At 49.5% G+C, this 25775-nt stretch overlaps 1 protein-coding gene across 1 annotated transcript in view; it reads right to left on the bottom strand.

The window, feature by feature from the left end:
* Positions 1-9391: 9391 nt before the first annotated feature.
* Positions 9392-25775, bottom strand: part of LOC119957339 (phytanoyl-CoA hydroxylase-interacting protein-like) — a 72784-nt gene continuing 56400 nt past the window's right edge. The window contains exons 4-6 of the mRNA XM_038785239.1: positions 16520-16694; positions 15268-15385; positions 9392-11705 (exon numbers count right to left, since the gene is read on the bottom strand). Coding sequence (XP_038641167.1) covers positions 11168-11705; positions 15268-15385; positions 16520-16694 — 831 coding nt within the window. The 3' untranslated portion in view covers positions 9392-11167. The remainder of the gene's footprint in view (positions 11706-15267; positions 15386-16519; positions 16695-25775) is intronic.

Here is a 25775-nt window from a genome sequence, read left to right as displayed (position 1 = left end):
ATTTTAGCATGGCCAATCTACCTAACCCGCACATCTTTGGACTGTGGGAGGAAACCGGAGCACCCGGAGGAAACCCACGCACACACGGGGAGGATATGCAGACTCCGCACAGACAGTGACCCAGCCGGGAATCGAACCTGGGACCCTGGAGCTGTGAAGCATTTATGCTAACCACCATGCTACCGTGCTGCCCCTTAGTTTTTTTTTGTTTTAATTTTTTTATTGGAATTTTTTGCAGAAAATATAACAAAAAGTATAGCAAAAAGCAGTAATATGCAACTAACAGCCCCATAACACCCACAATTCCCCCATACCGTAACATCACATGTATCACATTCCCCCCCCCCCCCCCCCCCCCCAAACAAGAGAACTTAACCATAAATTAAAATTAGATAAATCAAATTTAAATAAAATAAGCTAACATAATCAACGCCCCCCCCCCCCCCACCACCCCCCGGGTTGCTGCTGCTACTGTCCCAGTACCCTATCGTTGAGCCAGAAAGTCGAGGAAAGGTTGCCACCGTTTAAAGAACCCTTGCACCGATCCTCTCAGGGCGAATTTAACCTTCTCAAGCTTAATAAAGCCCGCCATGTCATTGATCCAGGTCTCCACGCTTGGGGGCCTCGCGTCCTTCCACTGTAGCAAAATCCTTCGCCGGGCTACTAGGGACGCAAAGGCCAGCACACCGGCCTCTTTCGCCTCCTGCAACTCCCGGCTCTACCCCAACCCCAAAGATCGCGAGTCCCCATCCTGGCTTGACCCTGGATCCCACCACCCTTGACACCGTCCTCGCCACCCCCTTCCAGAACTCCTCCAATGCCGGGCATGCCCAGAACATATGGGCATGGTTCGCTGGACTCCCCGAGCACCTGGCACACCTATCTTCACCCCCAAAGAACCTATTCATCCTCGTCCCAGTCATGTGGGCCCTATGCAGCTAAGGATGAGGCTAAGCCGCGCACACGAGGAGGAAGAATTTACCCTCTCCAGGGCATCAGCCCATGTCCCGTCTTCGATCTGTTCCCCCAGTTCCCCCTCCCACTTCGTTTTCAGCTCCTCTACTGACGCCTCTTCCTTCTCCTGCATAAGCTTGTAGATATCGGATATCTTCCCCTCCCCGACCCAGACCCCCGAGAGCACCCTGTCACTCACCCCCTTCGCGGGGAGCGCAGGGAATCCCTCCACCTGCCGTCTAGCAAATGCCTTTACCTGCAGATATCTAAACATGTTTCCCGGCGGGAGCCCAAATTTCTCTTCCAACTCCCCCAGGCTCGCAAACCTTCCGTCGATAAACAGGTCCTTCAGCTGTCTAATGCCCGCTCTATACCATCCCCGAAATCCCCCATCCATGTTCCCCGGGACGAACCTATGGTTCCCCCTTAACGGAGCCTCCATCGAGCCCCCCACTTCTCCCCTATGTCGCCTCCACTGCCCCCAAATCTTGAGGGTAGCCGCCACCACCGGACTCGTGGTATACCTCGTGGGAGGGAGCGGCCACGGCGCCGTTACCAGGGCCCCCAGGCTTGTATCCCCACAGGACGTTCTCTCCATCCGTTTCCATGCTGCCCCCTCCCCCTCCATCACCCACTTACGCACCATCGACACGTTGGCCGCCCAGTAATACCCCGAGAGGTTGGGCAACGCCAGCCCCCCCCCATCCCTACTCCGCTCCAAGAAGACCCTCTTCACCCTCGGGGTGCCATGCGCCCAAACAAATCCCATGATGCTGCTGGTCACCCTTTTAAAAAAGGCCCTAGGGATAAAGATGGGCAAGCACTGGAAGAGGAACAAGAACCTCGGGAGAACCGTCATTTTGACGGATTGCACTCTGCCCGCCAGCGATAGCGGCACCATGTCCCACCTTTTAAATTCCTCCTCCATCTGTTCCACTAGTCTGGTGAAGTTAAGCTTATGAAGAGCCCCCCAACTCCTGGCCACCTGCACCCCCAGGTACCTGAAACTCTTCACTGCCCTCCTGAAGGGGAGCCTCCCAATTCCCTCCTCCTGATCTCCCGGGTGCACTACAAATACCTCGCTCTTTCCTAAGTTCAGCTTATAGCCCGAGAAGCCCCCAAATTCCGCTAACAGTTCCATCACCCCCGGCACTCCCCCCTCTGGGTCCGCCACATATAACAGCAGGTCGTCTGCATACAGCGATACCCGGTGCTCCTCCCCCCCCCGCACCAGACCCCTCCACTTCCCTGACTCCCTCAACGCCATGGCCAGCGGTTCAATCGCCAGTGCAAAGAGCAGGGGGGACAGGGGACACCCCTGCCTGGTCCCACGATAAAGCCTAAAATACTCCGATCTCCTTCCATTTGTGACTACACTCGCCATCGGCGCCGCGTAAAGCAGCCTCACCCATTTGATGAATCCCTCCCCAAATCCAAACCTCTCCAGCACCTCCCATAGGTACCCCCACTCAACTCTATCAAACGCCTTCTCTGCATCCAGCGCCACCACTATCTCCGCCTCCCCCTCCACTGCCGGCATCATGATAACATTGAGCAGTCTCCGCACATTCGTGTTGAGCTGCCGCCCCTTGACAAACCCTGTCTGATCTTCATGAATTACCTCTGGCACACAATCCTCTATCCTGGTAGCCAGGATCTTCGCCAGCAACTTAGCGTCTACGTTAAGGAGTGAAATAGGCCTATATGATCCGCACTGCAAGGTGTCCTTATCCCGTTTTAGGATCAAAGAGATCAGTGCCCGCGACATCGTCGGAGGCAAAGCCCCCCCCCCCTCCCACGCCTCATTGAAAGTTCGCACCAGCAGGGGACCCACCAGGTCCGCATATTTTTTGTAAAATTCTGCCGGGAACCCGTCCGGCCCCGGGGCCTTACCTGACTGCATTTGCCCGATCCCCCTGACTAGCTCCTCCAACTCTATCGGCGCCCCCAGCCCCTCAACCAGCCTCTCTTGAACCCTTGGGAAACATAGCCTGTTCATGAAGCTCTCCATCCTCTCTCTCCCCCTCGGAGGTTCCGACTGGTACAATCCCTCGTAAAAGTCCCTAAAGACCCCGTTTACTTCTGTCCCCTTCTGCACTACATTTCCACCCCCATCCTTCACTCCCCCAATTTGTGCTGCCCCTTAGTTGAAGGATCAGTCACAAGGGAGCACGTTCAAGGTGAGGGGCAGGAGGTTTAGGGGGGATTTGAGGTAAAACTCCAGAGGGTGGTGAGGGTCTGGAATGCACGGCCTGGGAGGGTGGTAGAGGCGGGTTGCCTCACATCCTTTAAAAAGTACCTGGATGAGCACTTGGCCAGTCATAACTTTCAAGGCTATGGGCCAAGTGCTGGCAAATGGGATTAAGTGGGTAGGTCAAGTGGTTTTCATGCATCAGTACAGACCCGATGGGCCAAAGGGCCTCTTCTGCACTGTCTGATTCAGTGACTCCAGTTTGTGAGGTGCGTCTAGGCACTTTGCTGAATCTGAATGGCTGGACTAATGTGAAAAATAATTAATTACGCTCCACTTGAGATTTGCAGGAGCTGACAGACGAGAGAAAGAATAATGTTTGGAGCATTTCCAAGTTAATAATGTGTCACCGTCTCCGTTGGCCAAAACCCACCAGTCGTGTTGGGATTTAATGAGATGTGACTCCTAATTAACGGTGTTCTCATGTTTCTTTGGCCTTTTTTTTTGGTAATGGAATGCTTTGCTTACAGTTAAGACAACCACCCAAAGTAACACTGCTATATTGCACATTCCCAATCGAGTTACCATAGAAACTACCTGATTCCTATTGCGTGTTCTGTAATCATAACGTGATTAGGCAGGGTCGACGCAGATCCACGAAAGGGACATTGTTTTCGACGAATCTGTTTGGGGGTTTTTATTTGAGGATGTGGTTTGTTAGGTTGGGGGAGAGGGAGGGGGAGCCGCATTATATTATTTCACAAAATTAGGGCACATGGCATTGGGGGGGATCCCATAAATGCAATGAATAACTGAGCAGGAGATCTGTTCTTGATGGTGTTGGCAGGGCGACTAAAGAACTCCTGTTCTCTGGCCAGTGCCGTGCAGAGTTAAGTACAGGGCTATAGGATGTTACACAGAATCTTTCATGCCGTTAAATCAGCGAATGTTAAATTGAATCTCGCCGTAAGAGGGACATGTTCCCAAAGCTTTTTGTCCAACGATCATCAGGACAAATGGAAGAATGCCAAATTTCAAGCCATCACAACGATTTACTCCACTGATTGGTTGGCCAAGCCAACTCTGATTGGTCGAGGCGTTGGCATGGAGAAAGCAACAGGGAACTATGGGCTCCTCAAACTTCCGGGTAATTCAAATAAGGCTCGAGGCTTGAGCATATACCTCTTGTTCGCTGAGAACATGTCCCCTGTGAGTGAATGTATCTTCCGGCAAGCCGAAATGAACCATATTACAGCGACGAGTGATTATCTTAAATTGGTTCTTAGCGTAGCTGTTACAGCACTCAGTATTGTTCAGCAAGTGCTGCCCAGTGCTGTGTCTTTTCAGCAACATTCAAGTTCTGTACTATCAAGCAGCTTACTGTGTGGTTACAGGTTGTCTATTAAATAGTCGATTCTAATACACTATATTAATGTGATTGCCCACATGGTTACCAACTCTGCCGCCCTGCGCAACTGTTGCTTCTGATTTACTCTTGTCAAACACTCTGAAATTTGAACACCTCTGTCACATCTCCACCTTCCCCTTTAACCTTCTCTGCTCCAAGAAGAACAACCCCAGCTTCTCTAACCTTTCCAACTTAACCCTTGGGACCATTCCAGTAAATCTCCGAGAGGCGCATGTTTCAGGACTGGCTCCCATCAGTGCATTCAGAGAAATGACCACCTCTTAGACACCAGGCCTTCGCTGAAGCTTTTATTGATTTGAGTTTTACGTGCAGCACAAGCTTTGCTCCGCAGCTCGGTAATATTAGCTTGCATAGAAACACATAACACAAATTGCAACAGGCAGACAGATTCACCTGAACACAGCTTTAAATTTTCATTTCATGCACAACGGAGCTGGTTAACGTGGAGGACTGTTTGAAGCGAAACATCTTGCAGAATTGTGAAAGCTGCCTGTCGCTCCCAGCGCCTCGATATGGCGCAGTGACTTTAACACTAAAACATTGAACATACTCCCCCCCCCCCCCCCCCCCCCCCCCACCACCCTGAACTCCCCACACAGCCGGAGCTAATGACCAGTCTGGCTCCCTTACGGTCCTCGTGTTGAAGACTTAGTCTCCTGATAGAAGGGGATGTGTGAAAAGATTTTTTAAAAACGATGATATAGGATGTGAGCGTCACTGGTTAGGCCAGCATTTAGTGCCCATCCCTAATTGCCCCTTGCGAAGGTGGTGGGTGAGCCGCCATCTTGAGCCGCTGCAGTCCGCGTGGTGTAGGTACACCCACAGTGCTGTTAGGGAGGGAGTTCCAGGATATTGCCCCAGCGACAGTGAAGGAACGGCCGATATATTTCCAAGTCAGGGCGGTGAGTGACTTGGAGGGGAACCTCCAAGTGGTGGGGTTCCCAGGTATCTGCTGCCCTTGTCCTTCTAGATGGTAGAGGCCGTGTGTTTGGAAGGTGCTGTCGAAGGAGCCTTGGTGAGTTGCTGCAGTGCATCTTGTAGATGGTACACACGGCTGCCACTGTGCGTCGGTGGTGGAGGGAGTGAATGTTTGTGGATGGGGTGCTTTGTCCTGGATGGTGTTGAGGTTCTTAAGTATTGTTGGAGCTGCACTCATCCAGGCAAGTGGAGATACTTTGAAGTGATTGTTGATCCAAGGTTCAATAATATTTTGGGTGGGGTTTTGGAATTCAGATTGCCAACTTTGACTGTATTCCTTGTATGGTCTCCCGTTGCCCCCACCCATCCCACCATTGGCCCATTCTCTCAGCATTTTACTGCCCCAAAACCAGTGAATGATCCTGAGTTGAAGTCAAGCAGCCTCTTGCCCATCAGCAACACAACTAACAATAAAGGGTGTTCTGAGAATTTATTTGTGAATAGCGTAGCGTTTTTTTTTGACTGTCTCCATGTTTTTGTTCCCCTCCCTGGTTTTGCTCAGGGCAGTGACCTGGAGTTTGAAGCTCAGTCCCTGGAAGGTTAACCCTGGAGCATTGATAATCGCACTCGGAGTCAGATCCAATAACTTGACCTGGTCCTTGGGCGTCTTGTGTGCTCTCTTTCATTCTCAAAGTGCTTTTGTGCTCTGTGAAATAATTATCCTGCTAACAGCTTTGTCCTCTTCACCGTGCGGAACTCAACACTCAATCTATCTCCCCGTCTGTCTCACTCTCTGCCCGGCCCTCAAATCTCTGGAGGTACCCCTCTCAGCCGCCTCACAGGATGTCACCTCTTCGTCAGCTCCTCATTCCCCTTACTGACTCACTTGCTCCTCGACCAACTGTTGCTGTTTTCAATGGCAATTATTTTGTGGTTTCAAAAACTTCTCAATCTTGTTTTCAAATCCCTCCACCGGCTCACCCCCTTCCATCTCCGTGACCTTCCTCCAGCCCCTCAACCCGCTGAGCCCCTCCATTTCTGGCCTCCTTTGGCCCCCTGCACTTCCTTCACTCCGCCATTGGAGGGCGTGCCTTCGATTGTCTCGTCCCCAAGCTATTGAATCCCTTACCTGAGCCTCTCTGCCTCGTTTCCCTCCTGTAAGATGGCTATTTGATCCAGCTTTCAGCTGCCTGTTATATTTGTAGTTTGATACATACATGGGGAAATGCTTAGGAAATCAGAAGCACAAAGGGATTTGGAAGTCCTTGTTCAAGATTCTCTTAAGGTTAACGTGCAGGTTCAGCCCACAGTTAGGAAGGCAAATGCAATGTTAGCATTCATGTCGAGAGGGCTAGAATACAATTCAAGGGATGTACTTCTAAGGCGTCTGAGGCTCGGTCAGACCCCATTTGGAGTATTGTGGGCAGTTTTGGGCACCGTATCTAAGGAAGGATGTGTTGGCCTTGGAAAGGGTCCAGAGGAGGTTCACTAGAATGATCCCTGGAATGAAGAGCTTGTTGTATGAGGAATGGTTGAGGACTCTGGGTCTGTACTTGTTGGAGTTTAGATGGATAAGAGGAGATCTTATTGAAACTTACAGGATACTTCGAGGCCTGGGTAGAGTGGATGTGGGGATGATGTTTCCACTTGTAGGAAAAACTAGAACCAGAGGACACAATGTCAGACTAAAGGGACGATCCTTTAAAACAGAGATGAGGAGGAATTTCTTCAGCCAGAGGGTGGTGAATCTGTGGAACTCTTTGCCGCAGAAGGCTGTGGAGGCCAAATCACTGAGTGTGTTTTAGACAGAGATAGATAGGTTCTTGATTAATAAGGGGATCAGGGGTTATGGGGAGAAGGCAGGAGAATGGGGATGAGAAACATATCCATGATTGAATGGCGGAGCAGACTCGATGGGCCAAATGGCCTTATTCTGCTTCTATGTCTTATGGTCGTATCCCAGAAGGAGAGCATTCAGCCCATTGTCATGAATCCATCTGTGGTAATTTTCTTGGCACGCATGGAACTCCGGCACAAGGGTGAGCTAAGTGTTCGCCCCTCCTGTGCACTGGGTGCGGAGCGGGCAGAGACGAAGAACGGCAAAGGACATCGGAAAGCAGAAACGTTACAGATAAGCAGGAGCGGGGATGGGGGCGGAGGGGGAATAAACGTGAAAGTGGAGAACAGGAGCTGGTTAGACTTGAATTTATAGAGCACTTGACGGCCAATAAAGTAGTTTAGAAGTTGTAAAGTCGGGGAACGTGGCAGCCATTTTGCGCACAGCAAAATCATCCAAGCAGCAGTGTGATAATGACCAGATGACTTGTCTTGTTTTTTGTGATGTTGACTGAGGGATGAATGTTGGCCCAGAAGCCGTGGAGAAATCCCCAGCCTCTTTTTCTCACCCCCCCCCCCCCCTCGAACTGCCAGACAGGGCCTCGTCCGAAAGAGCCTTGGTGCTGCACGGGGGTGCGGGGGGTGAAAGCACCGGAAGAGGCACAGGACAAGAATTTGTGGATTGAAGATGCACTCGGGGACTCGGTGAGAGTTGGTAAAGGGGGAGGGAACATGGTAAGGAGGGAAAGCCTCCTGCCTGAAAATGCTGCCATATGACCAATTTCCATGTCATTCCAAGTGCCGCCACTGGGTGGCAGTGTCTGACAGTGGCCCTGAGTGCTGACCACAATTTGCACTGACGCCTTCCGTCTCCCTGTGGACTGCACCGCCTCCCATTCAAACTCGTTTTGTCACTGTATCTCAGTTAGGAACCTCTGGTGCATGGATTGGGGCCGGGGGGGGGGGGGGGGGGGGGGGGTGGTGGTGGAGTGTGGTTGCAGACCAGAATAAGGCAGAATAAATAACCTTAAACGTTCAGCCGGCTGTTCAGGGGTGAGGTCTGGAAGCACACGCTTCAGAGAAATGCCGAAAATGCATCGCGAGCCTCGCCCACAGAGAGCGAAGCACAAGCGATCGGCGGCCCCTCCCTCTTCTGCTAAGTGGCAGCCGAGCACGACAGCAACCTCGCCTTCACACAGTTAGAAAAGCAAATGACTGCGGGGGCTGGAATCTGAGACAATAAAAAAGGACAATGCTCGACGTCCTTAGCAGGCCTGACAGTGACTGCGGAGAGAGAAAGGGAGATGACGTTTCGAGTCTGGGTAACAGACGGAGATCAGAAAAACGTGCCTAAAGCACACGATCAGGGTGCAGAGTTCAAAAACCAGGACGGGTAGAGAGGGGGATTCACCATTCTCTCATGAATCATGCGATGAGTGAGGAGTGTAAACGTGGGAGTGAATGGCGCCAGTCCGAACTGGCCTGGTGCAGCTTAATATGGAACTCCGGTTTAGATCAGTACCAGCCATTTCCCGGTTCGACTGGCTTTTCTGCGGCACAGTGGTTAGCACTGTTGCTTCACAGGGCACTGTTGCTTCACAGGGCTAGGAACCCGGGTTCGATTCCCGCTTGGGTCACTGTCTGTGTGAAGTCTGCACATTCTCCCCGTGTCTGCGTGGGTTTCCTCCGGGTGCTCCGGTTTCCTCCCACAGTCCAAAGATGTGCAGGTTAGGTGGTTTGGCCGCGCTAAATTTGTCCTTTAGTCTCCAAAATGGTTCGGTGGGGTTATGGGGATATGGCGGGGAAGTGGGCCTGGGTAGGGTGCTCTTTTCAGAGGGTCGGTGCAGACCCGATGGGCCGAATGGCCTCCTTCTGCAATGTAAGGGTTTTATGGTTTGTCTGGGTTGGCCGAATTTCAATGTTTTGGAGTTATCTGAACAGGAGGTGGCCAATCAGCCCCTCAAGTCTGCTCTGCCATTCAATTGGATCATGGCTGATCTCTTCCTGGTCTCAAATCCACCTCCCGACTCTTTCCCCATATCCCTTTAATCCCTTTTTTTTTTAAATCAGAAATATATCTGTATCCTTCCTGAAACCATTTAATGATTGGGACTCCACCGCACTGCGGGGCAGCGAGTTTCACAACTTCACCACCCTCTACGATAAGTAGTTCCTCCTCGTCTCAGTTCTCAATCTACCGCCTCTCAACCTGTATCCGTGACCTCTGGTTCTAGGTTACCCCAATAGGGGGACCATTTGGTCTACATTTACTTTCTCAATCTTTTTAGTAATTTATACACCTTGATCAGATCCCCTCTCATCTTTCTAAACTCCAGCGAGTTTAATCTCTCCTCATACGTCAACCCTTTCATCCCCGGAATCAATCTGGTGACCCTCCTCTGAACTGCCGCCAATCCCGCCACATCCTTCCTCAAATAAGGAGACCAAAACTGGACACAGTACTCCAGCTGTGGTCTCACCAACGGACTATACAATAGCTTCTAGAGTTTGGAAGCAACACTCGGGAATTGTGTCAGCAAGGGACCCCCACCGTTGTCAGAGGAGCAGTGTGGGTGTGGATAATTTATATCCCATCCTGAAAAATTGCAAAGCAATGCGCAGTTTGGAAAGGGCAAGCCCTTTATCCTTGCTCCAAAATCCAATTTGAATCGGGGCAGTACCCGCTGGCTTCAGCTGCTCACTGCTGCAGGCTGAGAGAGTCTGACCAGAGAGGAAATGGCACCGCCTCTTCTTGAAGTGGGTGTTGGCCCCTTTAAGAGGAACCTCTTAAGTGTTGCCAACCAAGAATATCAAACTGGCAGTGGGCAGAGTTGCCGTCATCTGCAGGGAACTCCTGGCAACCAAGCCGAGGGAAGTCAAGAGGGGCACATCACGAATTGCGGGTCTAATTCTCATTTACTTAGAATGCTGCGATTATAAAAATATTAGGCCCGAGAAGAGGGCTTTTCAAACGAGAGAGGCAGTTGGGAGTGAGAGGTCGCGCACTGAAGCCTCTGGGAACGCGGCCTACGATACTTGGCCATCCAACCAGAGGGGATGAGGGTGAAAGTCCCACAGACCTGGCCATGGGGACACAATGGTGTGAGGGGTGATTCGGATCCAGGCCCAGACTAGTACATCTGAGGCTCCTGTAAAGTTGGAAGATGTCTTTGATCCTCCACGTTACTAATAGGTGGAGAAACAGGAGGATACCTTGTGCTTCAGATGGGTGGAGGTGGGGTTTCAGTTGTGTGAGCCAGGTTTGCTGTACCATTGGACTCTTGATCAGATCGCTGGTGTGAAGAAAAAGTCTGCACAAATTGCAGAAGGTAACAGGATGTTGCAGAGAGAGAGAGAGAGGGATGAGAGAGTCCGCCCAAGGAGAGATTGTGCTGTCTGTTCTGTGCTCTTGAATGAATGGGGTTTTCACCCTGTGCAAATCCAAGGACATCCCAACCATGAAGGGCTACCCAATCAATTTAAAACTGGGACCTAATACATAAAGCAGAGATGGGTCCGGTGTATTACTGGGAGCATGATTGTGTGTGTGTGTTATGTTAGCACCTTCTGGATGTAGAAATTGCAGACCCCCCCACCCAGTTCTCTCGGGGTGGTTTTGGTGTCTCTCTGACCTCCCACTGTCTCCATTTCTTCTCTGGGTTACGAATTAAAGTTTTTTTTTGAGGGGAGGGGGGAAGTTCGTCCTATAGACTGAATACCCCTCCACTCACCCCTTTGAAGGCTGTTTTATTCACAGTGGATCTGACACTGGTTTTAGTCCCCGCACCTCTCCATGTTGTGCCCCACAATTAACCCCCCCCCCTCACCCCCAACCCCCCCTAACGCCCAACACTGATATTGCAGGTCTTGCAGCTGGGGTCCTTCTTGGCGTTGGCAGTGGAGAGGCTCATGAGCTGGTGCCCGCCAATCTCGCCGAGGGTACCCAGTGCCAGGCTGAGCGGCTGGGTGTAGATCAGTTCCAAGATGAGGTCCTGGGCGTGGTGGAAGACCAGCTGGCCCTCGGGGTCTTGGGTGCAGGTCAGGAAGGGGTTGTGGGCACTGTCCAGCAGGGGGAGCCGCTCGCGGCAGAAGAGGTCGCCGGCGGTGCCCTTGGGCGCCAGCACCAGGATGACGTAGTGGTAGGCCGTGTACATACAGTAGAAGTCGGCAAAGTAGAGGTTGGTGCCGGGGTTGAAGAGGTGCTCGGCATCCACCCGGAGCCGCAGCCGGCCGTACGGGGAGTCCATCTGCGGCTCGCCAGTGTTGAACTCGGTGTTGCAGCTGAAGAAGATGCCGTGTAGCGTGCCGTTGACCGGGGAGCCGTGACTGCCGCTGCTGTCCTTCAGATAGGGCTGCATGACACCATTGTGGTGGGTCCTGGAATGATAATAGGCTTAGAGTGAGGTAACTCCAGGCTTCTCTACAAAGCAGCTCAATCACAGTCCCCATCAAACACTCCCAGGCCAGGTACAGCACGGGGTTAGATACAGAGTAAAGCTCCTCTACACTGTCCCCATCAAACACTCCCAGGACAGGTACAGCACAGGGTTAGATACAGAGTAAAGCTCCTCTACACTGTCCCCATCAAACACTCCCAGGCCAGATACAGCACGGGGTTAGATACAGAGTAAAGCTCCCTCTACACTGTCCCCATCAAACACTCCCTGGACAGGTACAGCACGGGGTTAGATACAGAGTAAGCTCCCTCTACACTGTCCCCATCAAACACTCCCAGGACAGGTACAGCACGGGGTTAGATACAGAGTAAAGCTCCCTCTACACTGTCCCCATCAAACACTCCCAGGACAGGTACAGCACGGGGTTAGATACAGAGTAAAGCTCCCTCTACACTGTCCCCATCAAACACTCCCAGGACAGATACAGCACGGGGTTAGATACAGAGTAAGCTCCCTCTACACTGTCCCCATCAAACACTCCCAGGACAGGTACAGCACGGGGTTAGATACAGAGTAAGCTCCCTCTACACTGTCCCCATCAAACACTCCCAGGACAGGTACAGCACGGGGTTAGAAACAGAGTAAAGCTCCCTCTACACTGTCCCCATCAAACACTCCCAGGACAGGTACAGCACAGGGTTAGATACAGAGTGAACCTCCCTCTACACTGTCCCCATCAAACACTCCCAGGACAGGTACAGCACGGGGTTAGAAACAGAGTAAAGCTCCCTCTACACTGTCCCCATCAAACACTCCCAGGACAGGTACAGCACAGGGTTAGATACAGAGTGAAGCTCCCTCTACACTGTCCCCATCAAACACTCCCAGGACAGGTACAGCACGGGGTTAAATACAGAGTAAAGCTCCCTCTACACTGTCCCCATCAAACACTCCCAGGACAGGTACAGCACGGGATTAGATACAGAGTAAGCTCCCTCTACACTGTCCCCATCAAACACTCCCAGGACAGGTACAGCACGGGGTTAGATACAGAGTAAAGCTCCCTCTAAACTGTCCCCATCAAACACTCCCAGGACAGGTACAGCACAGGGTTAGATACAGAGTGAAGCTCCCTCTACACTGTCCCCATCAAACACTCCCAGGACAGGTACAGCACGGGGTTAGATACAGAGTAAAGCTCCCTCTACACTGTCCCGAACAAACACTCCCAGGACAGTTACAGCACAGGGTTAGATACAGAGTAAAGCTCCCTCTACACTGTCCCCATCAAACACTCCCAGGACAGGTACAGCACGGGGTTAGATACAGAGTAAAGCTCCCTCTACACTGTCCCCATCAAACACTCCCAGGACAGGTACAGCACGGGGTTAGAAACAGAGTAAAGCTCCCTCTACACTGTCCCCATCAAACACTCCCAGGACAGGTACAGCACAGGGTTAGATACAGAGTGAAGCTCCCTCTACACTGTCCCCATCAAACACTCCCAGGACAGGTACAGCACGGGGTTAAATACAGAGTAAAGCTCCCTCTACACTGTCCCCATCAAACACTCCCAGGACAGGTACAGCACGGGATCAGATACAGAGTAAGCTCCCTCTACACTGTCCCCATCAAACACTCCCAGGACAGGTACAGCACGGGGTTAGATACAGAGTAAAGCTCCCTCTACACTGTCCTCATCAAACACTCCCAGGACAGGTACAGCACGGGGTTAGATACAGAGTAAAGCTCCCTCTACACCGTCCCCATCAAACACTCCCAGGACAGTTACAGCACAGGGTTAGATACAGAGTAAAGCTCCCTCTACACTGTCCCCAACAAACACTCCCAGGACAGTTACAGCACAGGGTTAGATACAGAGTAAAGCTCCCTCTACACTGTCCCCATCAAACACTCCCAGGACAGGTACAGCACGGGGTTAGATACAGAGTAAGCTCCCTCTACACTGTCCCCATCAAACACTCCCAGGACAGGTACAGCACGGGGTTAGATACAGAGTAAAGCTCCCTCTACACTGTCCCCATCAAACACTCCCAGGACAGGTACAGCACAGAGTTAGATACAGAGTAAAGCTCCCTCTGCACTGTCTCCATCACACACTCCCAGGACAGGTACAGCACGGGGTTAGATACAGAGTAAAGCTCCCTCTACACTGTCCCCATCAAACACTCCCAGGACAGGTACATCACGGGGTTAGATACAGAGTAAAGCTCCCTCTACACTGTCCCCATCAAACACTCCCAGGACAGGTACAGCACGGGGTTAGATACAGAGTAAAGCTCCCTCTACACCGTCCCCATCACACACTCCCAGGACAGGTACAGCACGGGGTTAGATACAGAGTAAGCTCCCTGTACATGGTCAGATACAGAGTGTAGATCTGAGCATTCTGCCATAAGGCAGCAGCAGCAGGGGTTTAGGAAGCTGACCATATGTTAACTGTCTCTCAATGAGGATCCAATTGATATTATTCCAACAACCTCCATTTAAAATGCACCTTTGGCATAGTTTAATGTTCATAGGGATCTATGCAAATGGAAAGTGACACTGTACCACTGTACCACATCCGGAGCAAGCTTTAGGTTATCTGCTTTACATGACCTGTTGCCAAGTGTTTTTTTAATGCTCCTAGAAAATGCTTAAGTAGATTAGCTGTTGCCGTAAAATGTCTGAAGGTGACTGACAGGAGTGTTACGAAATAAGTTTGACACTGAGCCACGTACTAGGTTTAAGTGAGCAAAAGGATTGGTCAAAGCAGCATTTGAAAGAGGAAAGAGAGACTGGAGAGGAACGTAAATCAGCGATGCTGAAGAAGCAGATATTAGAGGAACGCAGATATCAGAGAGGTTGGTGGGCTGGAGGAGATGGCAGAGATTGGGAGAAGTCCGGCAACGCCGGGATTTGAAAACGAGGCTGAGACGTTTTTATTCTTGGTTGGAGATTCTAAAACTAGGGGGCATCATCTAAAAAATTAGGGCTGGACAGTTCAGGAGGGATGTTAGGAATAACTTCTTCACTCAAAGGGTGGTAGAGGTTTGGAATTCTCTTGCACAAACAGCAGTCGAAGCGAGAGCAATTGTTCATTTTAAATTTGAGATTGACTTTTGTTGAGCAAAGGGATTAAGGGATAGGGGGCAAATGCAGGTATATGGAGTTAGGCCTCAGATCAACCATGATCTCACTGAGTTGTGGGACAGGCTTGAGGGGCTGAATGGCCCACTCCCGTATGCATCTCCAGGTGGCGAGCCTCAGTGAAGGGTGAATGGGTCTTGGTTTGAGTTGGGACATGGACCGTCAGGCTTTAGACAAGCTCATATTTAGGGAGCTGGCCAGCAGATGATTGAAACCATCTAGCCTGGAGCTTCCGAAGGCACGGACAAGGATTTCTCTGGCCGATGGGCTGAGGCAGAGCGGAGACCGGTGAATTACAAGAGCTGGAGGTGGACAGTATTGGTGACAGGAGAGGACACGGGGCTGGGTTTTTGAGTGTCAGACAGAAACAGGCAGTAAATGTATCCCACCTGATGTATTCAAAGTATTCCTCCTGCTGATTCCGATAGAAGACAGGGAATCTCAGCATGCGTCCAGCAATTACTTCCGCCTTCTCCAGCAACTGTTTCAAGTGGGCAGTGGAATAATCTGGGAAACACATTCACAGAGACTCAGCTACAACATACAACGCCGTCTACGAGGATATATTGGAAAGTGTGAATATTTTCAGGATGTTTCTGGGAGAGTGTTAATATCTACAGAATATCTCTCATTGAGTGTTTATATTCACAGGATATCTCTTTGAGATGGTTCGAAGAATCCCTTTGCGAGACTGATAATATTTACAGAATATGTCTCGGAGACTGTTAATACTCTCAGGTGATCCCCGAGCTCATAGAAAGAGACTCCGCTCTGTAGCTGCTGTAGTAAGTGCAGCTTGAGGGAAACTATCGGCTTTGAATCAATTATTCCCAAAGTTCTCCATCACCTCATGTCGAGATCCGTTGAAGATGAGGTTGGTCGCTAAAGTTAGTTAACAACTCCATTATCAAACAGATCTAACAGTACCAAGCTGGAATATACCTGAAAAGAGACATGTTGTTGAAGCTTTTCGTTTTGCACTCATCAGGACGAACATAAGAAGGTCAAATTTCAAACAATCACAATTTATGCTGTAGGAGGAAAAGGGGTGATTGGTTGGTAGGCCAACTCTGATTTGACGAGGTGATGCCATGGGGAAAGCAAAAGGGGACTATAGGCTCCCCAAACTTGCTGGTAATCAAAAAAGGCACGAGGCTAGGACATATTCCTTTTATTTGCAGAGGATGGGTGCATGTGTATGAATTTATGTCACTTCGAGCAAGGGTAAATGAGCCACATTATTAAGTTGACCAACTGTCTTACACTGCTTGTTAGCGTAGCTGCGAGCACTCATGACTGCTTGACAAATGCTGCCCAATCATGGGATCACTTTTAACAGTAGATATTCTATTCCCCGTTACTTCCTCCATGGTAACGCCTCAGCTAATCAGAGTCAAGTTGCCAGCTAATCAGTACCCTTTTCTCCTTGTTGCACAGATTGTTGGAATTGTTTGAAATTTGGTATTCTTGCATTTGTCCTGACGGGTGCAATATGAAAAAACTTCAGCGATACCTCTCTTTTCAGCAATATTTCACTCCATTGCGACCACCAGAAGGCAATTTAGAGGTTTTTTTCCCTGCCGGGTAGTCTCTCTGTTGCTAATTGAGTATTGCAGTCCGTGCGTGATTACACATGCTCACCTCCAGTGCAGAATTCCACCACCTCACTCCAGTCCGACACGAGGTATTCTCCATCACTCTGCTTGACGGCGACCTGGACAGCGACGCTGTACTCTGTGCGAGGGCTCAGGAACCAGTGCCCCCGCACTGTCATCGGCAGTGCCACAGCCTTAGCCACCAGCTTGGTCGGGACATCCTGAATAGCCAGAAACATCAGAATGAGCGTCACTGATTGCTACCTTTGCTGTTAGCGTAAACTTGTACATGGAGGGGTTGATGCCAAAGCTCAGAGGGTTGGATCACGAGGGCAGACTGCACAGAAGAGGCTTGTGTTCCCTTGGGTGAGGAATATTGAGGGATAATATTTTTAAAATAATCTTTGTCGTCTCAAGTAGGCTTACATTAACACTGCAAAGAAGTTACTGTGAAAGGCCCCTAGTCGCCACATTCCGGCGCCTGTTCGGGTACACAGAGGGAGAATTCAGAATGTCCGATTCACCCAACAAGCACGTCTTTCGGGGACTTGTGGGAGGAAACCGGAGCACCCGGAGGAAACGCACGCAGACACGGGGAGAACGTGCAGACTCCACACAGACAGTGACCCAAGCTGGGAATCGAACCTGGGTCCCTGGCGCTGTGAAGCAGCAATGCTAACCACTGTGCTACTATGCCACCTATTATTGAGAGATAATCTAACCAAGCTATTTAAAATGATAGGCTTAATGGAGAGAAACTATCCGATGAGGGAAGAGATGGAGTGGACAGGATAAAATAGTTTCCCTTGGTGGAGACTTCTAGAACCGGGCACGTAGATTCAAGGTAAGTGGCAGAAGATATAGAGGGGACGTGAGAAAACCTTTTTACTCAGTAGGAGTCTGGAATTCGCGGCCCAAGTTGGTGGTGGAGGCAGAAACCCAAAAGTCTTTCTAAAAAGTACCGTGATCTAGGGGCAGCACAGTGGTTAGCACTGTTGCCTCACGGCACCGCGGTTCCAGGTTCCATCCCGGCCCCGGGTCACTGTCTGTGTGGAGTTTGCACATTCTCCACGTGTCTGCGTGGGTCTCGCCCCCACAACCCAAAGATGCGCAGGGTAGGTGGATTGGCCACGCTAAATTGCCCCTTAATTGGAAAAAATTAATTGGATACTCTAATTTTTTTTTTAAGTACCTGGATCCGTACCTTAAGTAAACTAAAGGGCTATGGACCGGGCGCAGGAAGGTGGGATTGGAAAAGGCAGCTGGGTGTCCTCAGGCTAGCATGGACCAGGTGGGCTGAATGGCCTCCTTTGATGTACCTTTCCCATGAGGGGAGCCTAAAACAAGGGGGAATTCAACTGGCATTTCTCCAGTGCGTTTTCAACGTTTCAAACCCTGAATCCCATTTGACGCGGTCCACGCTCGCCCAAATGGTCCCCTCGATCTTCCTGACTTTCCCCTCTTGCAGGTCGCATTCCCTTCGGCTGTGATTTCAGCGAGTGACGTCGCTGCTTTGTCTGGCTGCTTGTGGCGGAGGAATACTGGGCACATCAACCTGACCCAGCCTTGCTTCATCAGGTAAGGGCGAGGATCAGATCGAGGGAGCCTGTCACTGACTGGTGAAGGACTGTGCGATGGTGTGTGTGTGTGCGTGGGGGGTGGGGGGGGGGGGGGGTCGCAGTCAGGAGATTCCAATTGCGACTCAGCAGAGCGTGTCTTACATCACAGCCTGAGCACTGCTGCCTGTGGGGTTATGGTCTCCTCACAGCCTCTCATTCCTGCAATTGAATCAGCACTTCTTTGACCCCGGGTGAGGGAACGCTGCCCCCTGCTGTGACCCCTGAGCCAATCACTGAGGTCCGGGCCAGGGAAATAATGCTGGACACAGAGATTAGTCTGGATGGGCCTTCGCCTTTGCAGTTTCCGAACTATTGTGTCCGGTTCTCGTCGCCACACTTGAGGAAGGGTGTGAGGGTCCTTGAGAAGGTGCGGAGGGAGGCTTACCAGAGCGGTTCCGGGGGATGAGGAGGATTTTAGCTCCCAAGGGGAGGTCGGAGAAGCAAGGGTTGTCCTCCTCGCAGCCAAGGAGATTGAGGAGAGATTTGATTGAGGTGGGCAAGATAGTGTCAGGTTTAGAATTCTCCGTCCATTGGGATTCTCTTATCACTCTGGCGGTGCACCCCTGCCGGTGGGACACCCGGCAGCTTGGGGTGGCTAAAATGGGAAATCCCATTGACACACAGCCGGAGAATCCCGCCTCCAGTGAACGACGCGCTGCCGAGAAACATGCGCCAGGGGGAACAGTGGATCCCGCCCACGGTCGACAACGAAAAGCTGTCTCTAATAGCTAAAGGTACGAGGGGGAGGGGGTGGGAGAGACACGGACTTAAGGCTTCGGACAAAAGATACAGGCGGGATTGTGAGGAGGAACGTTTTATTTACACAGCGAGCGGTCATTAGCCGGATCCTGTGCCTACGAGAGTGGTGGAAGCGCAGACGGTGAATGATTTCAGAAGGAGGTGTGGTGGACACGATGGAAATAAACTTGCAGGGATAGAACAGGTGAGGGGTGAACGGGACTGACTGGATGAAGCAACCACCGCCAAATTAAACACGGAATGGCTTCAAATATCATCACTCATTGTCACCCAATTCCAAGTGCTGACTCATTGTGGTGAATCACAGTAGCGTAATTCACTCTGTATTACTATGTCTCTGTAAGCTCGGCACACGAGCAGTTGCGCTGCTCTGCCACTAGGGGGAGATGCACTGGGAGTGTACGGGAGTTTGTACTGGGCTCCACCCACGGCTCCACCCCATTAACCGGAAGTATAAAGGTTGATGCTGAGAGCCTGCCTGCCAGTTCATCTGGAGTTCATCGTATCACAGGCAGGCTCTGTTGTAAGACGATTAAAACCACTGTTCACTTCTAACCACATGTCGCGTGAATTGATGGTCTCATCACTCATATTCCAGCAGTTCCTGTTTTTGAGTCCTTATCATTGAAGAGGCAGTGTAGTGACAGTGTTTGAGTCTGAGAAATCATCATATTTATTTATAGATTGGTGCCCATCTCCAATCCCACCTTCTTTCAATTTAGACCGAGGAAAAATATGTTCTCAATTGCCTCTATCTCTCTCTCTCAGGACAAAATTATTGTCAGAGACGCTGCGGCTCTGCCAATGGGGGTCTGGGTGGGGAGTGGAGGGGGGGGAATTAGAATTCTCCATCGGGTGGTATAAGTGTGCAATTGCAGGCGTGTCGCGGGTGGTGATCCCCAAATAAGGGTGCACCACTGTAAATACAATATAGTGTGAATTTTGATTTAGCGACAAGAATTCAATTCAATGTCTCCCCCATGGGCAGCCTGAATGGCGTGGTTTGGGGTTGAGGTGGACAGCACTGTTGGAGGTGCCATCTTTCAGGGAGGGGGGGGGAGACATTAAGAGATCCCACCCCTGCCCTCCCTAGTGGATGGAAGAGATCCGGTGGCGTTACTTCAGAAGAAGAGCTGGGAAGTTGTCCCTGGAGCCCTGGTCAATATTCAGTCCTCAACCAACATCACAAAAACCGATTGTTCCTCTCTGTGTCTCTCTCTCTCTCTCTCTCTCTCTCGTTCTCTCCCAAATGCCGCGACTGCGAGAATAGCAAATATTCACGTGTTGCCGAGCGTGAGGGCATTCACGGCGGGGGAATTGTGAGCGGTTATATATTCTGCTCTTATCTATCACACACAGTAACAAGCCAAGGCCGGGATGATGGTTTCCGAGGCAACGGTTGCTTGCAGTGCTGCTTGCTGTTTGACTAGAATGCAGGTTGAACCGACGGCGGGGGGGGTAGCAGTTGTCGGACATTACATGGCTTTGATATTCGCTGTAGCCCGCAATATTTGATACAAGCCAGGATGTTAGAAAGACGCAGAGCACACAGCTTTCAAACATAGTGGGGGGGGGGGGGGGACAGGAAGCATCACCAAGTGCTGTCAAATGGCTTTAGAATAGCTGGTTGTTTCTGACTAGACACAATGGGCCGAAGGGCCTTTTCTGTGCCGCAACCTGTATAACTCAATGATATACACCAGGGACACGTACGTTATGTAACAGCCCGACTAGCAGAGAAACCGATATCATACATTAATTCCCGGGGTGAGTTACAGGCTGGGGTCTAATCGGGAGGTTCGGCAGGGAGGTGGGTTAATATATCGAATAACAGAAACCTGGGAATTCAATTGGGGGGGTTTGTGGAGTGGAGTTCGTATGTACAGTAACAGAATCCAGGAGTGCATTACAGAGTGGACCCTAATCGAGGTGTTCAGATGGCTTATATATACAGCAACAGATGCTTGGGAATGAGCGAAAAACTGGAATCTAATTGAGGTGTTGGGCCGGAGTTGGAGTTTATATGTAGAATAACTGAAATCGAGGAGTGAGTTATAAACTGAAATCTAATCAAGGGATTTGGGTGGTTTACGTATAGATTAACAGATACCGGGGAGTGAGTTACAGACTGGAATCTAATCGAGGGGTTCAGGGTGTTTATATATTGAATAACATACAGCCAGGAGTGAGTTACAGACTGGAATCTAATCGAGGGGTTTGGGTGGTTTATATATAGAATAACAGATACCCGGGAGCGAGTTACAGACTGGAATCTAATCGAGGGGTTTGGGGTGGTTTATATATAGAATAACAGATACCCGGGAGTGAGTTACAGACTGGAATCTAATCGAGGGGTTCAGGGTGGTTTCTATGCAGAATAACAGATACCCGGGAGTGAGTTACAGACTGGAATCTAATCGAGGGGTTTGGGTGGTTTATATATAGAATAACAGATACCCGGGAGTGAGTTACAGACTGGAATCTAATTGAGGGGTTTGGGTGGTTTATATATAGAATAACATACCCGGGAGTGAGTTACAGACTGGAATCTAATCGAGGGGTTTGGGGTGGTTTATATATAGAATAACAGATACCCGGGAGTGAGTTACAGACTGGAATCTAATCGAGGGGTTTGGGGTGGTTTATATATAGAATAACAGGTAACCGGGAGTGAGTTACAGACTGGAATCTAATCGAGGGGCTCAGGGTGGTTTATATATAGAATAACAGATACCTGGGAGTGAGTTACAGACTGGAATCTAATCGGGAGGTTCAGGGTGGATTATATATTAAATAACAGATACCCGGGAGCGAGTTACAGATTGGAATCTAATCGAGGGGTTCAGGGTGGTTTCTATGCAGAATAACAGATACCCGGGAGTGAGTTACAGACTGGAATCTAATCGAGGGGTTTGGGTGGTTTATATATAGAATAACAGATACCCGGGAGTGAGTTACAGACTGGAATCTAATCGAGGGGTTTGGGTGGTTTATATATAGAATAACAGATACCCGGGAGTGAGTTACAGACTGGAATCTAATCAAGGGGTTTGGGGTGGTTTATATATAGAATAACAGATACCCGGGAGTGAGTTACAGACTGGAATCTAATCGAGGGGTTTGGGGTGGTTTATATATAGAATAACAGGTAACCGGGAGTGAGTTACAGACTGGAATCTAATCGAGGGGCTCAGGGTGGTTTATATATAGAATAACAGATACCTGGGAGTGAGTTACAGACTGGAATCTAATCGGGAGGTTCAGGGTGGTTTATATATTGAATAACAGATACCCGGGAGCGAGTTACAGATTGGAATCTAATCGAGGGGTTTGGGGTGGTTTATATATAGAATAACAGGTAACCGGGAGTGAGTTACAGACTGGAATCTAATCGAGGGGTTCAGGGTGGTTTATATATAGAATAACAGGTACCCGGGAGTGAGTTACAGACTGGAATCTAATCAAGAGGTTCAGGGTGATTTATATATAGAATAACAGATACCCGGGAGTGAGTTACAGACTGGAATCTAATAGAGGGGTTCAGGATGGTTTATATATAGAATAACAGATACCCGGGAGTGAGTTACAGACTGGAATCTAATCGAGGGGTTTGGGGTGGTTTATATATAGAATAACAGATACCCGGGAGTGAGTTACAGACTGGAATCTAATCAAGGGGTTTGGGTGGTTTATATATAGAATAACAGATACCCGGGAGCGAGTTACAGACTGGAATCTAATCGAGGGGTTCAGGGTGGTTTATATATAGAATAACAGATACCCGGGAGTGAGTATGCAGAATAACATTTCCAGCAGTGAGCCATAGTTTAGAATATAATCTCGTAGCAGCCCTTTCAGCACCTGTGTTGAGCTGTTGAGAAAAAGCATCCCACGTGAATCGTGGATGATTATGTAAGAAATCAATCTGTGTCAGTCAGACGCCCCCAGAGAGCAAATGATGGTTGCAATTGCGGGGTTTGAGTGTGCTGCAAAGTGGGAGAATGCCAGTGCAATTAGATAGGAGCTGATGGTTTTAATTCCAAAACATTACAAGAAGTAATAGTGTCAGTGTTCCCTGGGGGTAGCTTCTGATCAACTGTGATTAACTGTTTGATAACCCACACTACCTATCTCGGAGCCCTGCTCAAATCATGGAATCAACCATGTTCACATTCAGCAGGTTGAACCCGAGGTGGAGGAGAGAGAGAGAGAGGGGGAAGCAATATTTCTTTGTAATGCAGGTAAGTTATTCACCATCTTATCCAGCTCTCCACCCTCACCCGCCTCAGCTGCAGTTCAATGCAACGTGAAGGGAACCATGGAAGAAGGCCATGATTTCAGTGCCCTCTGTATCTCTAACAGCATATGGCTCTCAGTGGGGAAGTGAAAGTCTTCAGGTGTTAATAACACATGCAGGAGTGGTGCCAGAGCCCTCGGCACCTGTCTACTATCAGTGAGATGGAAGCTTGCTTTTCCTGATTCTTAACCTTCTGCCCATTGCAGGTTTCAACTGAAAGGCTCCCGCAAGATGTGTGTGTGTGTTACAATATTCTTATCGAAGGATTTGCACTCTCCCACTCTATCTCTCTCCACCCATCTCCCTCTGTCCTCCCTCTCTTTCTCTCTCTCCCCGTCTTACTCTCTGCCTTTCTCTCTCTACCTGTGTCGCACTCTCTTTCTCTCAATCTGCCACAGTATCTCATACTCTGTTTTTCCTTCACTGCTGCCCTCTCTTCCTCTATTCTTTTTCACCTTTGCCTCTCGCTTTATTTATGGGTAGCACAGTGGCACAGTGGTTAGTACTGTTGCTTCACAGCGCCAGGGTCCCAGGTTCAATTCCCAGTTCAATTGGATCACTATCTGTGGAGTCTGCACGTTCTCCCCGTGTCTGCGTGGGTTTCCTCCGGGTGCTCCGGTTTCCTCCCACAAGTCTCCCACTGTGTACCCGAACAGGCGCCGGAGTGTGACGACTAGAGGATTTTCACAGTAACTTCATTGCAGTGTAAATGTAAGCCTACTTGTGACACGAATAAGATTATTATTTATTTGTATCTCTCTCCAGACTGTCTCGCTGCCTCCTCGCTTCTCTCTAATTTTCCCTCCCCTTGTCTCTCTCTTTGTCTTTCTGCCTCTATCTCCCTGTTTCTCTTTCTCCGTCTTTCTGTCTCCTTGCTCTTTGCTTCTCTGTCTGCACCCCCATCAAGCCCACTGTCTTTCTTTGTCTCTCAGTCTCTCTGTTTTTTTCCCCCTCTCTCTCTCGGTGATGAGGTAATTGCGCCTCACTGAAGTCCTCGCTGGTATTGCTGCTGTTTCGGGTATATTTTGAAATGAAATTTCGATTGGGATTTATTGCATTTGCTTCAGTCAGATATCTCTGAGCTGTCTCCTTGACTTCAATAAGTGTTTCCTGCTTCAGTCACCTGGGTCAGCAAGAATCGATATCCTTATTCTTCCTGGATTTTGTCTTTGGTTACCTTGTCGTCCGTTAGTCAGGACAGTTCCCCTTTGGTTTTCATGCTTTACTGCTGCTGACGTGGGAAATGCATTTTGCTCTGCTTCGATCAGAAGTAATGTCACAACATCACAAGATAGACATGGATGAGAAAAGTCATGTAGCTCTTTTATGGTCAGAGTTCCTCTCCCAACACATCTAACTGGGCTTTGCAAACACCTCTGGTTAGACTAGATGTTAACTGTCAGTCAGGCTAACACGAATAGTTGAGTTTATTTGTGTCATAGCATCTACTCATGTATATCATGAGATGCAGACAGGCAGTGATTGACACACAGGATAACCAATGAACACACACGACACAGAACAACCAATCATCAGACAGGACACCACCACTATAAAGCCCACAGGGCATTAAGGCTCTCCCTCTCTCACAGGACACGGCTAGGGAGATAGTCGCAGTGCACAGGCCAATGAACATCATCACCATGTGGTAGAGAGCTAGTCTGGTCAAGCCAGTAGGAGGTTATCAGTTAGGTTAACAGAGTGTCAACCCACGACAGCAATCAGCAGGTTCAATAAAACAGTGTTGGACCATCTCCTGTGTCGGAAGCCTGTTTCTCTTACTGCATCCAGTTGCAATCGATGTTAGACCAACACAGATAACACATCAATTTCCACTTGAGGTAATTACACGGAAGTGGAGAGAGGAAAGGTGGGAATTGAAGACCTGTCACGTGAGAGTACCCTTTAAGAAATGGGTGTTTAAGAAATGGAGCTGCTCATGTTACTGGAGTGATGTCAGAGTGTGGGTGGAGCTGAGCTCCACTTCTGTTTTTTTAGTTTCAGTTTGAGAAAGAGCTTGGGAGTGTTTGTGAGCTGCACTGCTGTTAATCTCTGCCATGCAAAGACTATCTATGGATCATTTAGCAAACTCAGAATTGTAAAAAGGTCTCAGTATTAAATGTAACCCTAATGTGCTCCTGTTTGAAGGTTTGTTAAGTCTTTTGGATGTTAAAAGGACAGCATACAGTTTATTTAGTGTTGTATTCTTTGGGGGGGAGGTTGTATTTGATTTACTGGTTGCTAAGATGTTCACTGTTTGTTTTAAAAAAGTTAACTTGAGTTAATAGAATAAACATTGTTTTGTTTTAAAAACCACAGGTCCATTTTCTGCTGTACCACGACTGTAGAGTGGGCCGTGTGCTCCCCATACCACAATCTATTAAAAGTTGTGGGTCAGGTGAACTCTATGATACACTTTGGGGTTCTCTAGACCCTGGCCCATAACAGACCTTTGACTGCGCTCACATTATATTCCCATTCTTTCGGGCAATTCGGGATTGGCGATGAATGCTAGCCTTGCCAGTGGTGCTCAGATATCAAGAACAAATCTTTTAAAAATCCATCCCTGATATTGCGGCAGACTATTTTTTTTTTTACATTTTGCGAATCAAGGGGCAATTTAGCGT

The sequence above is a fragment of the Scyliorhinus canicula genome, chromosome 26 (genome assembly GCF_902713615.1).
Source record: "Scyliorhinus canicula chromosome 26, sScyCan1.1, whole genome shotgun sequence".
NCBI classification, from domain to species: Eukaryota; Metazoa; Chordata; class Chondrichthyes; order Carcharhiniformes; family Scyliorhinidae; genus Scyliorhinus; species Scyliorhinus canicula.
The sequence above is the reverse complement of the archived record's forward strand: the minus strand, read 5'-3'. Positions and strand labels throughout refer to the sequence as shown.